General features: G+C 44.5%; 1 protein-coding gene across 2 annotated transcripts in view; it reads right to left on the bottom strand.

Moving 5' to 3' along the window:
• Window positions 1–17,419, bottom strand: part of FNDC1 (fibronectin type III domain containing 1) — a 66,476-nt gene that overhangs the window by 34,600 nt on the left and 14,457 nt on the right. For both annotated transcript variants that reach the window (XM_040552475.1, XM_040552476.1), the window contains exons 2-6: window positions 5,546–5,755; window positions 3,609–3,707; window positions 2,766–2,880; window positions 1,703–1,890; window positions 1,116–1,223 (exon numbers count right to left, since the gene is read on the bottom strand). In XM_040552475.1, the coding sequence (XP_040408409.1) occupies window positions 1,116–1,223; window positions 1,703–1,890; window positions 2,766–2,880; window positions 3,609–3,707; window positions 5,546–5,755 (720 nt within the window). The remainder of the gene's footprint in view (window positions 1–1,115; window positions 1,224–1,702; window positions 1,891–2,765; window positions 2,881–3,608; window positions 3,708–5,545; window positions 5,756–17,419) is intronic.

Raw genomic sequence — 17,419 nt, 5'->3', positions numbered from 1 at the left:
CAGTATAAATATTATTTATGCCATTTATTTAGTTTAAAAATAAGGCTTCTCCTGTAATACTTCATACCCAAGGAAAACATATATTAGGTGCATAAAAGCGTTCAGCCCTTTAATATCAGGTATCTTTAAAGTAATTGCCCTGTGTGAATCATCTAACATATGGATAAATATGGACAAAGGGTCACAGACTGCTCAAAATTAGGAGCAGATTTTAAATTTCAGATAATGTCCCTGCATGACCCAACTTTAAGAATTAATGATTCTTGGACAGAATTGCAGCTCCATTAAAGTGATTGGCAAGATTCCTATGGACTTCAAAGAGGAAGGAATTCCACCACTGCCCTGAAGAATGCATACAGTAGGCCTTTTATGTGGACACGGTATATTCCCCTCCAAGCCCATGGTTTTTGTAAAGCCTGAGATGCGACAGTGCTGATAAGGCACCTCCAAAAACCTGTGTAATTGGAGAACACAGCCCCATCAATCAATGGAGAATGGGAGCAGTCAAAAATCCTGACTATTCATTTGTGGAGGGAAAAAAGGGGAAAAAAAATCTCAGAAAGCTTTTTTTTTTTTTAATAAATCTATGCAAGTGTATAGCCACTGACAAATCAGCTTTACATCCACATATGATAATGCTACACTGCACAAACCTTATGTGTGAAATCTGCTGAAATCACTATTTCTGCTTGCTTTATAAGCAGAAGCTTTCCTTCCACAATAAACTAGAAATAAAACACAATATAAACCCACTCACTTTCTTGGCAGCTACCCAACTCTTCCTAGCTTACTTCTCTGCCTAACTTAAAAAACGTTTGGTAAACATCCTTCTTGAGCTCCATTTCAACTTGTTTATTAACGAAGAAGAGGTAAGCCTGCATGCATGATGCCCCAGGAAGCTCTGTGACATCCCAGGCACAAGGTGACAGCTTCCCAGCAGCACAGTGGAGAAGCTGAGGCTGGGCTGGAAACAAGGAGATCCTACTTGGGTGTAAGGCACTAACAACCAAAAAAGTTCCGGCACAGTCAGCGTTTCCAGCTTGTGGCAGAGCAGCAATCAGGTTTCGAGAAGACCAGCTCCTTGTGGGGGTTAAAAAACAAGAGTGATTACTTACCTTTGACTTTTCCTTCACTCTCTGGGAGAGCATCCCAGGATGCTGCTACAGAGGTTGGTTTGCCCTTTAATGGCCAAACATCCAGATTTTCAGGTGCACTGGCAGGAGCTGTGAAACAGCCATACCCAGAAAAGGCAAGTAAGAAAGACTGACTCGTATAGCACGTGCTTTCTGTGCCTTCTTTTCACAGCAGAACTGCCTCTATGGTCATTTGAAAGACAAATGTGAAGTACACACACGGCTCTGCATGCCCGTATTACATTTCTACATCAGACTTCAGTTGTGAAGTTTTGGCCCATACTTTCAGGGACAGGCTGTCTGTATGAGACTGCTACCATGGTTCAGGAGGAAATACACGATTCAGTCATCATGGACTACTTCCCTATGTCAAAGGCGCCCCAAGGCTTCTTCTGTGGAGGCAGAACCAAATTTTGCTGCCCACGCAGAGGGACAGCAGCCGTGCTGCTGCTCCCAAAGGAAGGAGCAAACATAACTGCAGGGGGCCAAGCTGCTGAACATAGCAATCAATCTCCCCTGCTCTCATCCCTCCACAGGAGCAGCAGACTTTTTTTTTTTTTAATACATACCCGCCTCAGGGGTTCGCTGGTAAACAGACACACTCCATTTGCCTTGCTTTTCTCCATCCAAGATTTGAACGGCAAACTCGTACATGGTGTCTGGTGCCAGGTTCTCCACCAGCGCCCGCCGGTTGGACACCTGCTTGTAATCCCACCTCGCCGATTCCCCCTTTTCCCGATAACGAACGCTGTACTGCCTGGCGTTAGAAATACACAAGCACAGAAATTCACTCATCAAAAACTTTAGCAGGACCAGAAGGAGAGCAGACAGCCCCCGGGGACCCAGCCACACATTGCTGCCCAGTCCCCATCCCAAGGTGAGCACCTCCAGCGCCAGCCTCGCCTGTGCAGGCTCACCAAGTCCAACTGCCTTCACCCCACAGGACTGACTGCTCCTCCCAGCCTCCTGCTGAAAACATCCCTTCCCACAGGGGAAGCCGCAGAGCTTTCCAAACCAAGCTGGGCATCCTGGGGGGCTCCACGCCTCCATCCCACAGATGTGGCCAGGTTGTTGGAAGCCCTTCACTCATAGAGCAGCACTGGCGGCTCAGTTCCCACGTGCCAGCCCAGATAATCACCTCCACAATGAAACTGAGAGCATCTAACGTGACCACCTCTCCTGCTGTGCGGTTCAGCCTCAGGTTGTGCAGGCCTTCGCTGTTCCCAGGCTAAGCAGCACAGCCCAGCACTTTTAGGCCTTTGGCAGTTTCCGGCCCACCTCTGTTTGTTTTGGTCTCCAGCCAGTGTGGTGCGAGACTGTAAGCCACGTTCCCCTGCTCATGGGAGACCATGACCTGCTCAGCCACGGCTGCATGGAGTTTGTGCAGGGTCTGAGGATACAGGGGGCACTGGAGGTGTACATCACCCTGCACCTACCCATGCCAGGTTTCTAACAGCTTCTCTGAAGCATCCCCTACCAGCCACCATCACAAAGACATGCAAATTTCTGTGCCCTAAGTTAAGTTGTTCCCATAACCAACCATCGTTAAATAAATGCGAAACTGATCAGCAGTGCACTGACAGCAGTTCACCTCCGGTATCTGTTCAGAAAAAGAAACATGGTGCTAACTACCTATTTGCTGCAACCTTCTGCTTTTCATACAGTGGGTCTGTCCAAGCAACGAGCACAGACTGAGAGGACATAACCCGAACAGTTATGTCTTGCACCACCTCCACCTCTTCCTCCTCTGAAATGGGAAAATAAAACAGCACATCAATAACAAGAATGTTGGAGATCTCAATAAATAAATAAATAAATAAAATACACCAGTAATACACCTTATAACAAGCAGACAGCACAGATGTATAGCAAAGACAACAGCAGTGAAAAGCAAGTACTTTCATTACTGATGGTACCTCCTGACAATGTAATTTCTTCTGTTAGCTGTCTGTTTACAGGACCAGATTACTAATTATTCTACAGTCCTTAAATATTTTACCAATTCCCAAACTGTTACATACAGTTCCTCTTTGACCTCAGCTACAGTATGTAACACTTTCCTTCCAAAAGGAAGTGAACACTTTAGCTGGCAAGGTTGACTGGAAATCAACCCTGGAGATAATGGTGCAGAGATGTGACAAGAAGACTTCCAGATTTGGAGATCCTGGCTTTGATTTAGTCAAGCCTTCTCATGCAGTTATTGCAGTGCATAATGTTCGCCAATAGCTACAGCAGAGGGGGTTAAGGAAAAAAAAAAAAAGAGAGAGAGAGAGAGAAAAGCAGCAAAACCCCAACCATGTTGCAGAATTCTATCCTTTTATTAATACTGCTTGAATTAGAGAAGCAGAGACATCCATCAGGCTCTTTAGCCCACAGAGGAAAAACCTAGCTCTAGCACTTGCAATTAAAAATCAAAGCTATCTCATTTCATTCAAATGTCTCCAAGAATTGACAGCTGATGTGAAAGAAGCATACCTGTGACTTTCCTTTTAGTTAAAGATGACCTATAGACAGGTTGACTTCGTCCTTGGGTATTCCGTGACGGCAGCGAAACCACATGAACTGATTCAGAGGCTGTACGTCCGAGGAAAAAAAAAGAGAGGCTTTCCTCAGCCTTTATCATTGTAAATAAAAATCAATCTTTTCAGGTAGAAATCTATTTTATTCTTGTCTGAGATACAAGAAGAGAAGTAGTTTATTTAGGTTCATATCATATATCTCAGAGATTTAACTTGCATACAGTAAGAACAATAAAGTTGGTATTTTAGAAGCAGGAAAGCAAATTATTAACATGAAAAAAACATCACAATGGTCCTGTATTATAGGTTTGAGTTCTCCTGATAATTTGATTATTTAAAAACACTTGTTCTCCCTCTTGATGAAAGAATAGTATAAAAGCAATGAAAATCAGAAGTATATGCTTAAAAACAGGTTACATATTATTTCTCATAAAGATTAAGTACATTACTGAATTTCCACTAAACCCATAACAGAATAAACAAACAAACAAAACAAAACAAACAAACAACAACAAAAAAAGAATAACAGTACATAACACCTAGGGACATCCACAGCCTGAAGCAAGTCAGAGCAGGATGAAAGTGCTAGCAACAGAAGCAGTTACAGAAAACACAGCAACCAGGCACCATGGAGGGGCTCAGACCATGGGAGTACTGGATAGCCAACACAACATTTGCACAGACATGGAAGTGCTGGTATCTACAGTGAGTCTCTTTCCAGAGCCGGTCTTGGCAGAGAAAGATGAAAAAGTTAATACTAGAGAAGGGATGAGAGATAATTAAGAGATCCCTGTTCAGAAAGGGTGTGAATAACTGATAGGTGACCGAGGAGTTCTCTCTCTTTGGACAAACCAGGATAAAGACGTTCTTTTTACACATAACCAACAAAGCAGAAGAGGAAATAGATATTTATATTACAAAGCCAGGAATTCTGGCAGCCACGTGTGATTTTGGAACCATCACCAATTTTGTAATCCAAGACCAGACTGTCTGCGGGATGGGCTTCCAGCATGCAGCAGAGATTTTCAGAGAAAGAACTTTAACCTTGAGCAAATGCATCCAAGCAGCAAAAAGCAGATGAAACTTCCAGAAAGAGGATCAAAGTAAGAGTCATGAGTGCAGACCTAGAGCCCACTCAGTGTAGAGGAGTCCACAGGACAGAGAGAGGTAAGAGGGGAACGACACAAACAGCACAAAAAGAAATACACAGCCTCTGGAGAAACAAAGCTGTTACAAACCCCATTGCTACAGTTAGCTGGAAATCCTTTAGGTCGAGGGCACGTTATCTAGTGAAGGAGTGCAAACCATGACAGCACAGCAGAACAAGACTGGACAGGAAGCACAGAAGAGGCCAACCTGACTCTCAGGAGACTGCAGTGACCAGGACCTCCGGAAGGAACAGGAGAAAAGATGGACACACAAGCATAACACTCCAGTCTGGAGTCCATGAAATTGTTTTGATGGTAAACGTGGATACATTAAATTAAAGCATTAAGTTTTCCTCCACCAGTCAGAAATAATGCAGAAGCACAATTTTTAAGAAGAGGACAAGAAACAATGACAAGAAACAATTTGAGAGGTGTCCCACCGCATGCAAGGAACTATGAGCTGTGCCTCTTCTTCTCTGCCCTTCCCCTGCTATTAATGCCCTTCCAATGAGCACAGTTATAGCAAACACTTCCATTTGCAAGAAGAAATCATTCTGATGACTGCAATAACGTGATCTATGACCACCTAGCAGCAACAGGCAATTACAGAAGACTGATTGCTTTTTGCCTGGAGAGCAGCCTGGTCAGATAGGGCAAGTGAAACCAAAGAACAAATTGATGGGGTGATGACCAAGGGCAGTCTGGCATCAACTCACATAGATGATATCAGAGCAATCTGGCTCACCTAGTTTCCTTGCTTCCTGGTTTTGTCGCTCTTGCAGCAGCGGAGCGTAACTCGTCCTTCGGCCGCTCTCTCCATACCCCCGGAGGTGACCTTGGGATCTGCTGCGTGGACCCCTGAAGCCCGCTCCATAAGGTGGCTTCCACCGAAAGGAAAACCTGCCATCTGGAGACTGCGCACGCACTCTCAGAGGTCTGTTTGGCATGTCCTTCTCTTCAAAAAAACAAGCAAACACACACAAAACCCACCGCAGTTATTATGAAGCACATGACATGTACAGCAGCCCACTTATTTCTGTTGCAAACACATCTACAAAATACCATCAGAACAAAGGGTATAATTTTATAGTGTCCTAATTTTGCTATAAAACCCAATGCAGTAACAAGTTTTCCAAGTGGGATGCACAATATTCAACAGGGACTTTTCCCAGGCATTTCAGACAGACTGGCGCAAGACTCACAGAGTGAACACATACTGTAATACAAGAACTCCTGCCAGAAACTGGGGTTGTCTTGCAGCTTTCCTGTTTTAATCTTTCCCCGTTCTTTATAATTCCCCTTTCCATAGTTCAGGCACACAAGTACATTTTTTTTTTTTCTGGCAAGTGCTAAAGGTCAGTGAAAAATGAAGCACAAAACCATTTCACTATTTTTAAACTTGACTTCAGAAAGCAATCTACATTAAAAGCACGTTCTCTTCTCCTAAACCCATTGCTAACGGTTCATATTCATCAGGTCTGTCCTGCACATGCCTCTCCTCTTGACTTCACAAACTCCCATCGTATGAACCTTCGAACATCCCACACTATAACTTGCCAAATGGCTTGCATGAGTTACCTGTTAGCAGTGCTCTTTTAGGAGGTGAAAATAAAGCAAGGATTACTCAAGCAACTAGGCTGCTTGTACTCAAACCCTCTTGCTTGCTGGCTAAGCCAGTGACTGCAACCACAGCAATGTCAGAACAAGAGCCTGGGACGGCACCTAGACAGACAACAACACACCAAAGTACCCCCAGCCAGAGGAGGAGTGAAATTGTCTTTCCAGCACCAGTTTGGGAGCTCATACTTATGACAGCACTTAAGTTATGTTACTTTAACTATGCACCAATGCCTGCATGTCCCCACATACACCAAAGCAGATCCTTTTCTAATGCTTCTGCTCAGTGACAGCTTCTATAATCAACCTGTTCACTGGGTCTTGATCTGTTGACAAAGTTGCATCCTCTTACACCCTACCAATAAACGTTCTTCTATTAATTTATCCTTTGGAAAGGACCACAGTGACTCTCAAAGCTGTTTGCAGAGCTCCCTTTGAAATCTCTGTAGGAAATGCAAGGTTTCAGTGCTAAACAGGTATATAACACAAGCAGAGAACAGCACACTCCCAGGTAACTCTGCTTTTCTACTGAAAGCAGCTCAGCATGGTAAACCTCGTCATTTTATTTTGCCTGCAGAGAGGCAGATCATCATTTTAAACACACAGACTGCAGCAGCTCCTCTCCGCTGGCTGCTCCTCACCAGACCAACAGAACGAGGCCATTATAAACCCAGATCAATCAGCCAGTTAAACCAGTTTTACAGACACTTTGTGTTGCCGGAGCAATGTGTATTACTTGTATCGCAGCAGTGGATCTGGCCCTAAGTGCTTAATAAAATGTTTTTCTCTATACAATAAACACGGTTGCTTTCCTGAGGTTCCCTGCCCACTTTTCAAGGAACATTCAGTCACACGCTATGAAACACCTGCTCCACACAGTTTCTATTTCTTGCTCTCCTGAGCAACTGCTTAGCACAGATTTCAGAAGCCTGATAGTCACTGACCATGCAGGCAGGAGCTTTCATTCACAGCACCACCATAGAAAACTAAACGATGGCAAAATTCAAGGTGGAAGGGATCCTTGGATGTCTTCTGTCTGACCTTTCTCTCAAAGATAGACCATCTCCAACACTGTGCAAGACCAGCCCTGGTTCTCCCTAGCTCAGTCTTCACAACCTCCATGGATGGAGACTGCACAGCCTCCCTGCAGACCTGCTCCAGCATTGCACCAGCTGCCTAGAGTAGAAGTTCTCCCAAACATACAACCCAACCTCCCAAACTGCAACTTGTGGCTGCCGCCCAGTGCACTTGTGGCCTGACACCACCAAGAAATTGCTTTCTTGTAGCCCTCATTCAAGCAGCAGCTGGCTGCGATGGGATGTCCCCTCACCCTCCTCTTGGCCAGGCTGGACCAGCCCTGTCCCCAGAGCCTCTCCTGGCTCTCTCACGTACTGTCAGCAGCCACCACCTCCCCACATCTCAACATCCACATCGAACCAGGGTCCCACTGAGTGCCAAGAGCCCATGGACCCAGGATGGCAGGGAGGGATGCTGCAGCCCATCGACTCTGCATTGCCAGTCAGTCACAGCTTCCGGCTGGAATTAAAAGAGAATTTTAACGGACAAAGGATACAAAAGGAGCTAGCCCAGCCAGAAAGCCATATGGCAAGCATTCAATTTAAAACAAATGTGGCTTTAGGCAGAGAAGTTTATCGGCGCTAATGCTGAATGAAGGGGATCAGTGCTTCCTAAGGATTAGATTACTTTCCTCACAGTAGCACCACACTTTACTGCCTGTAGTTCCTACTTCACTAATTAGCTCCACTTTTTACTTATCTTTTCTTGTTACAGTTTGACTGACACGAAAGCATCCAGACAGAGCTATGAGAGAGCAGTTTAGACAACTTTGATGCTAAATACTGACCCATCAAACCCAGGCTTTTTGTGTGAACTGTATGCCAGGCTTGACATGAAAGTGATTTGTCATTAAAAGCAGAGAGACACAGAATGAAACTTGCCCACCTTGCTGTAGCCCATAGCCTGGGAGCCAACAGCCCAATTCCAGATGTGGCTGAAGGCCTTGACCTCAGTCACAGAGGAAGGTGAAGCTGGGCTTTCTCTGTCCCATACAAGCACCTGCAGGGCTGTTGTCCCAAAGGGCTCAGCTGCACACCACAGAGCCAGCACTCTCCACCAGCAAGGACGTTTCCCACTCATTAAGTCCCCATGGGACAGCAAGTCACTGCTTCCTGCTGCTGCAGCCCCCACATCCAAGCACTCTCCAGCTCCTCTCATCGTGACTCCATCGAGTAGCACAAGTTTCAATGAGAAGGACTGTGGAGGCTGAGCTCACTGCGCCCTAAGTGCCATAGTTTGGTCCTGCTGGCCAAGATCATTTGTCTTTACACAAACAAACAAAAACCTTACAACACTGGAAAACAGAAGAAAACAAAACAAAACAAAACACTGTCCTAAACAAGCAATATTCATTGGGGCAGGCAGGGAGAAGGACAAAAAGGAAGAAATAAATCTGGTGCATCATTTTAAGTCATTCATTTCCCAAAGTAGCCCTTCCTGTGGGGACCCTGAACTCCCCAGGAACAATGGACTTACACAGTTCACAGCTCATGAAAAAATAATTTGATGATGCTCTCACTACAGGTCAAGTGCTACGAGGACACATCCTATGACCTTCCTCTGTCACTAGGATCCCTTCCATTGCACATCTAGGTGCTAGATGTGGACCTTGGAAACAAGATCTGTGAGAATATGCAATAGTTTTTTTCTTTCTTTCTTTCTTTTCTTTTCTTTTCTGCTGGGCTAAAGAAAGCAAAACCTCTTGAAAAATCAAGGCATTGTTGCAGTCCTAGACTGAGGGAGGCAAGAACAGGTCAAAGAAAACAGACAGGGAGAAGGGGCTGAAACAGGGGAGATAAAAGTCAGAGAAAGAACTACTAAAATACTTCTGAAGGTGACATGAAAATAGGAACACGAATGGAAATCTGATGCAGACTAGGAAGAAAAAGTGATGAAATTGAGAAGTGTGCAAGAGGGAAGTAGCATGGATGGAAATGAGGTAAGGGTGACACGGAGCTGGAGCCACTGGGGGGATTCTGGGCTTGATCTACCTTCAACACAACTTTGCACAGATCCTCCAGTCTCCTCCAAACAGATTAATCTGATGATAAAAATTACCTCCCTCAAACAAAAATCTACCAAGCATGCATGTGCACCGGTCTCAGCAACAAGTGGCGCAGAGATCTGTAAATAAAACCATCTGCCTCAGGGGGAGAAAAAACACACTGGACTGTATCTAGGAGTTTGCTCACTCCCAGGATGCAGGAAGTGGTAGATTTACCAACAGGAGGTCCAAAAATAAAGAAACCCCAATATCTTACTAGCTACTGGCATAAAGTATCTCCACGTCACAGTATGGACATGTTGCACTACTTCTCACTCCCAACATCAAGACTGTAGGTCCATCCAGGCCAGATAGTCCAGCCCAGATAAATGGGCTTCCAGAAAGGGACCAGGACAGCAAGGAGTTTTAGGGCTGTTGAGCAGCAGGGAACATTCCCACCACTTCCCTGGACTGCTCTGCAGCCTGATCCTGCCAGGCATCTCTCCCTACCTTTTGCAATGGTCTAAACCTGGGCAAGTCACTTGAATCCTCAGCGGAAAATGATCCTAAGAGATCCCAAGATGAGATTTCAGATCAGCATGAAAGCTGGACAGCTGACAGCTATAACAGTGCCCGTGGCTTTTCCTGTCAGACACAGTAGCTCTGACCTTGATAAAAGCCCACAGGACTGCAGCTGTCTGTTCCCCATGTAACACCTACTCTGGCGCACCAGGATCTCAACCTGATTTCAACAAACACTCGATGACATCCCAAAACAACAGCAATGAAAAGGCTAACTCTTCAAATGCATTCACCTGCAGCCCCTCTTTTCTAATAAGTTTCCGGATTAGCTACCAAGTGCTTGACAGAACTAAGGGCTGATTGTTCTCCATCTCTACACTTTCTCCCTGTAAATACTGCTAGACTTTTCAATTTGGGTTCCAAATATGATTTAACTGTTTTGTGAACCTCCATTCTGGCCAAACCAGATCAACTACTAACCAGCTTCAGATCTCATCTGAAGAGCTACCTGCAATTAAAATAAAATCAAGCCCTTTTCTACATTCCAGAACATGAGAATGAGCAACTCCCTTGTGATCTCTTCATTGTGTAAATCCAACATTAGCTACAGCTGCAGGAATTTGTATATAGCATCTTAGCCCCAAAAATGCAAGGCTGATCAAAGCCCTGGTACTGACTTTCCATAGTTGAAATGTTCACTAGTATTGCCAAAGTTTCTGTGTGTGTCAGGGCTGTGGGAGAACATTTTATAAATGATGTAAGCCCATAGTATGAGTTCTAAGCTGAGGATAAAACATCCTCTAAACAACCACACAAGGAGGCAGCTTGCACTTGCCAAATCACAGATTCTTCAGAGGCCCCCATCAATTATCCAGCAACGGAAAAAAACAGATCAGCTCCAGAAGAAAAGGAAAGTACTGACCCCAGTAATCAATCTGTAATTGTGGGGGAAAATATCCCAAGCGATTCAAACCTATTAGGATATGAATGTAAAAAGTAGTTGAAATCTGAGGCCACACACACACAAAAAATAAGGCACTGTCAATTTGCCACCACAAATCTAGGTATTGAATGTTTGCTCTTGCCTTCCCAAGTCAGCAACAACTTTTCTGCATTTTGCTTCTATGTGCCATTATTTCAGGACTGGAAAACTGGACCTATAAAAAGTGTTCTGCTGGAGAGATAAACATCTACCAACCTCTCTTTTAATTTCAGGCAGAAGTCTGAGAGGCTAAGCACAGTGACCCACCATCGGCAAACTAACAGCTTGAAGAGAAAGCTAGTTTTGTCAGAAAGTGATCAAATGCCCACATTAGAAAAAGACCAAGAATGCCAACTGGGAAGAAAATCTTTGTGTGGACATAAAAAAAAAAAAAAAAAAAAAAAAAAAAAAGGAAGACTAAAATAAAATGTACCAAACTGCTCAGTTCATTCACCCTCCTCAATGAGTGGATCCTTGTCTTCAGAAGTCCTTACCTGCCCTCTGAGCACAATCAGTAGTCCTCCAAGATAATTACCTTGCATCACTGCCAAGCTGAGAGAGCCATCCAGCTTCAGAGCTGAGCAATTCAGTTTACAAACACCCTGCAGCTTCCCTCCCAAGACCAACCACCAAGGCTAGAAATGTACAGTACCTCAGCTAGCTGTTGCTCCTAGATCTCTGAGCTATTTCTTCAGGATATAATGATATTGTGTGCCATGCATACTCCTAAGTACCCAAGCCCTACCATCACGGAGGAATAGACATAAAGGTATCAGCTGTACTTGTACCAAAAATGATAGACTGTGAACAGAAAAAAGAGGCACTATATTTTGATTCCCCAACTGGCAACTCTAAAATGAATTCCATTTGTGAGGTAAGACCCTTTGTAAGACATCCACACTGCTATAACTTATTGCATCAGCCTCCCCTAAATACAGCTGCTGAAAAATGTATGTTTGCTGATGCTTAAGTTTGTAGCACGTGTCAAATGCAGCTGAGGATGCCACTACAGTTGCCCCCATTTGGCAACTTTTGACGGGTGCAGACAGTCTCAGGGATGGTGACCCCACAGAAGGCACTGGGGAAACCAGGTTCATGCACCAAGGCCTCTATCACAGCCAGATCTTTGCTAGGAAAAGAGTTTATTGCTTGCGAAAATGATCACCCATCGTTTCTTCATGCCCACAATGGGCATCATTTTCCATGTGGCTCTCTGTAGTTTTCTAGCAGGTAAACCACTTAGTATGTTGGTTTTAAGGGTTGGGACAATTTGGATACACCATTTTATTTTTTCACCCAATTTGAAATAGATTATGAAAAAGTGCAACTGCAAAGGAAGAAAGCAGAGCTTTACTACCAGAGCCAGGCCTCTAAAGAGCGCTGCAATCCTTTGCACAGCTCAAGGCTTTCCATCCAGTTGTTATTCATGAGCAGCAAAAGAAAAATGGCATTTTACCATCAATGAGAGGCACATTGGAAAGCACAGCCCACCTTCCTCATCCAGCAATTCATGCAGAGGCGGCTGCTTTGTTCCCCGCTTTCACATACTCACTGTTACCCATCTTCACACAGCTATCCCAAAGCCACATCAGCAGAAAAGCAAAGAAGAAAGAGGACAGACAAAATACCACAAGAAGATATTTGTTTTCCACCCAAAAATTAATGCACCGTGTCACTTTGGCAAAATGTTAATGGATTTTTACTTGATTTTTTTTTTTTTTTTAGCTGATGGCTTGATCCAAGTTCCTTTGAGAAAATGGGAGCAATTCCACCAGCTTCAACGAGGTTCTGGATCAGGTCCATCCTAAGAAGAGTTCACTCTGCAAAGATATTTCCTGCAGCTGGCGAGCCAGCTCAGGCAGTGCTGATGTGGCCCTCTGAACCTCGATGTGCTGCCCGCTCCAACTGCAAAGACCCTGGGCTTGACTTAGTTCAGATCAGCCACAGCACGAGGCACGGCACTAACTCTAGCAGGGCTCTTTGTAGCATTGATGTGTTAACACATGTAAAAATGCAAGAGAAGGTAGAATTGAAATGGGGAGACTAAATCCAGCCCCAGGTTTACCAAGAAGGTAGGTTCCCTAACATTTTAAGAGGCACTGTCAACCTTGTTCCTGTGTAGACTGGTCAGCTTTTCAGTGCCACTAATTCACACGCTCAGCTCAGATCTCCTCCTGGAAGTAAGCCGATCAGTTAAAGCAGTGGAGGCAAGTGACACGTAAATCCTTTGTTTCCCGCAGAAAAATCATTCAGCACATTCCCACACACTTCTGCTTGGCCACAGAAAGCAGGGACTGGAACGCTCGAGTTCCTGCACAAAGGAAAGTGTGCCATAATTCATTGGGCTCCACCAAGGATTTTGGGGCAGAGGACCAGTATCCAATGGTAATGTCTGATTTATGCAAAGCTACTCATTATACCTCTGTAGAGGAGTTACCTGGCATCCGGGGGACATTCTTTCAATTGATAGTGCTAACAGAAGTTTCCAGCGCTCCCTTTGAAGAGCCCTCTGAATGCTATGTACAGCAGGACTAGGGCACTTTGCAGACTCAGCAACATACTTCTCTGTGTGTTTAACCCACACATTATGACTTAAGAACAACCAGTGATGAGTTACTGAAGGCTTCACATGCTCCCACTGAAGCTGACACAGCTTTTCTTCTGCGTCCGTGCCCTTTGAAGGGAGCCCTCCAAACCTGGGTCACCCTCCTCCTTCACACCTGCCGGACACCTCCCATTGAGGTGTCTCCAGTGACCAAATCACCAAGGCCAGCTCCCTCCAGCAAAACCCCCAGCAACCTGCAGGGGCTGTAAGAGCGCACCGCAGCCCTGCCCCGGTCTGCAGGCATCTACACGGGGTGTTGTCCACCCCTTGCCAGGCTGAGCCACCCTGCACAGACCAGGGTGGTAGGCAGCAGGACCACCCCTCACCAGCGCAAAGAGTGAAGGGCCACAACAAGTTTATTTCAAAATGCTTTCCATCTTGGATTCCCTTCCCACACCCTGACCGAGGTCATTTCCTCCATTTATCCCACGCACGGCACAGCAATCATGTTCAAACTCACTACTAGTCTGCGTCCTGCTCTGCAAGCTTCGCATCTCCTTTATCAAATATATGCACTAAAAAGAGACATTCTCTTCTTGGCTCTCCATCAGTAAGTTTGGAGGACAAGGCAGGAGATCTGTGAGCAGTACAGCTCCGCGGGACACCATGACATCCGTACAGATGACAGCTTCATTCCTGACTTTCCCAAGGAATCCAAAACGACAAATACAAATGTACATACTTTTACTATGATAATATCTACCAGCAAAAATGATCCCAAATACTATTCCAGACTATGAAAAAGAGCCAGGTCCATAAGTCATATCAACAATTTAACATTTACTCTCGGCTGACTTTTTACTAAACTAACTGACCACGCGAGCAGACCTCCTCCAGCTCTGCTGTAGGAACGGTGCTAGGCTGGTCTCTAATGCAGGCTGAGGACTTGACACTCCCAGCTCCTCTGGGACACACTTCAGCACTGTCATGCTGACAAGATTGCAACTTTAACTTGGAGTTTCCTGAATTTAAGGCTTTTAACGCTAACATTCATGAAGAATGAAGTATACAATACAATAATAAGGACGATCTAGCAGTACTTATGTGCTTGCGAGTTTAACATTTCCCTATGGTTATATATACATGAATATAAATTGCAGATATATCTATGACCCACAGACAAAATTTAGAACAAACACTTTGGAAGATTAAAAAAATACACCACAAAGAAGTAAACATGAAATGGCGAATACCATGCAGAGCAGCAGCACCAGCATTTGAGAACTTCTCACAGATTAACCAAAATAGAAACACAATATCATCCAAAAAAATCAATATAATTCTGGCTATATTAGCTGGAGATTATTCTCCTCTACAGTGCAATGAAACCTTGCTGCCATAAGAACTGTGCTCCATAGCCAGTTACTACATTGTAAGAAAGATACAGGCCCACCAAAGAAACTCAAGAGGACAGTTACAAAGATAATAAGAGATCGAAAATAAATGACCTTAGAGCCAGAAAAAGAGGAAAAACATCACAGCACCTAGGGACTGAGACATTAAGTGCTGTCTCCAAAAATGAAGTGCCAAATTGCTGCTGGGATTCCCATGAGGAGCACTTGCAAAACTTCTGCAAAAGTCACTTCCTATTGAGCCCAGGTATTTTCTGAGGAGTTATCAGCAGTCCTCTACTCCATACAACACACTCCATTCCTTAGATTTTTTTTACTGTTATTATTATTTTTTTAACTGATGCAAAAATACCTTACTTTTTCAACTGCTTGACCAGTTGGTTTGAACTGTCATCACAGAAGATGGGAAAGCTTCATTTGCATCAGTGTGGCCATCTAGAGCGTGCCCTTTGCGAAGGGTTTGTTTGCCCACCAAGACCCCAAGACAAAACCAATGGTGTACCAAGCACAGAAACACAGGGATGGATTAAAGCCCACATTACGTGCAGAATGACAGCTACAAAAGGAATTGATAATGTCCCACAAACATCCAGCGTGACAATGGGTTAAAAACATGACAGTCAGCAGGTGAGAACACCTGGGGACTGAAATTTGACTGAAGAACACTTAAAAATTCTCCTCATGGCACACACTTGAATTCTTTGGCTCAAGACTTCATCCAAATCTCTTTGGTGCTCTCCGAGCTGAGACCTTGGTAGCACACCATCCCCAGATCATTTTGAAATCTGCTCCCACTCTGGAGGGAGGGGAGGAGGCCTATCCATTGAGAAGACACAAACCCCCACCCTGACAGCCCAGTAAAGCTGAGCAGGAGGGTCCTGAGCTCTGTTGGCCGCACAGCTCAGGCCCCGGGGCTCCCTGCTGCTACCCACACAAAGCGCGCTGCCTGGGCTCCGGAGCATGTGGTTCACATCAGGCCACTGCTTCAGCTCCTGGAGAACTGCAGCCGACTGCTCAACTCAGCAGCCATTTCTGGGAGCATAAAACATGAAACCCATTCCAGCAGCAGGCCTACTGAAAATTTCCAGGCATAAGATGCTGAGTACGATGGAGATGGATATAGCATAGACTGTAAAATCAGGTACGGTATGTAGAACTGTACCCCATCTACAATAAAAGCTTCAACTGCTAAGAGAAAATGGAGCGACGTTTACAGACGAATGTACGTCATAAAAACTTTAATTATTCTCAATTCACTTATAAACAAAAAATGGAAAAAGCTGAACATTTGGCAGACCCACTTCAGAAGTGTTTTTAAAACCAGCTACTTCAAAAGCAGCATTGGAAAGTGGCTTTTAAATCTGCCACTCGAGCCATCCCTTTGTCTGGATACATCTCCGCCACCTGCTGCCTCACTCACATTGGTGTTATTCTGTGTTCTTCATGTTAGACTTTGTCTAACCTTTTCCAGGGTTTAAAACAGAAGGAGGTTCTGGCCTCTGTGGTACTCCAGTGGGGACCTCTCCTTTATCATGCCAGTCACAGGAAATTAGTTTCACAAAAAGGGGAACTCACGGATTAAAAGAAAAACTAATTTTAAAAGCAAAAACAACCTATTTATTGTACACCATTAAAATGATAAACAGTAATAGCATGAGCTGTAAATGGGCCTGATAAAGCCATCAATCCCAACTGATTCCCCCATGCACATCATTTCAGTCGCCCATCTTCCAGAAGGAGGGAATTTTGTTCTTCTCCCCTGCCATGCACCTCCTGGTCTCCTGGTGCTGACCCTGCATTGCTCTGCAGGACTCCTGCAGAGTTTCAGCTGGGGGCTCCCATGACTCTCAGACCTAGTGGGCAAGAAATTCACACTCCTAGGCCTCAATGGACATCCAACTGCAGAACGAGCACAAATATCAACTTACAACATCTTAAGCCATGTTTCTAAGATAAATCAGAGCATAAGGGCGCTCTAAGTGGTGAGGTCTGTGACTGCAAACACAAGCATGACAGATGCACAGGATAAAGATAATAGAGTTTGTTTTCCTCTAGATAATCCTTTTATAGGCTGTTCCCTAGCCCAAGTCAGAAATTCAGTGACAACCAGGAGACCTGCCTGAAAAAAAAAAAAAAAAAAAACAAAAAAAAAACAAACAGAACATGAATCCACCCCAAGCTCCTCATGCCACAGCAAGACATTGTCCGCAACAAAATCAGCTCCTTCAAAGACTGTGTCATTCTACACTATGTACATGGCTCTAGTCTCCACATTATTTACACCTCTGATTTATCATGGCTTTCATACTCATATTCCTCATTTACTCAGAAGTGAGAGTGAGTTAACTTCTGTGTTTCTGACAGTCTAAAAGGAAGAACCTCAAAGCTCTGTCAGGAAAGTAAAGAGCATGCATAACTGACTCAAAGCCAACAGGCATACTGCTTGGTTAGTCTCCTCTTTCAAATCATGGCTACCCATT

The sequence above is a fragment of the Cygnus olor genome, chromosome 3 (assembly GCF_009769625.2).
Source record: "Cygnus olor isolate bCygOlo1 chromosome 3, bCygOlo1.pri.v2, whole genome shotgun sequence".
Taxonomy (NCBI): domain Eukaryota; kingdom Metazoa; phylum Chordata; class Aves; order Anseriformes; family Anatidae; genus Cygnus; species Cygnus olor.
Note: the sequence above shows the minus strand (reverse complement) of the source record. Positions and strands in the feature narration are given on the sequence as shown.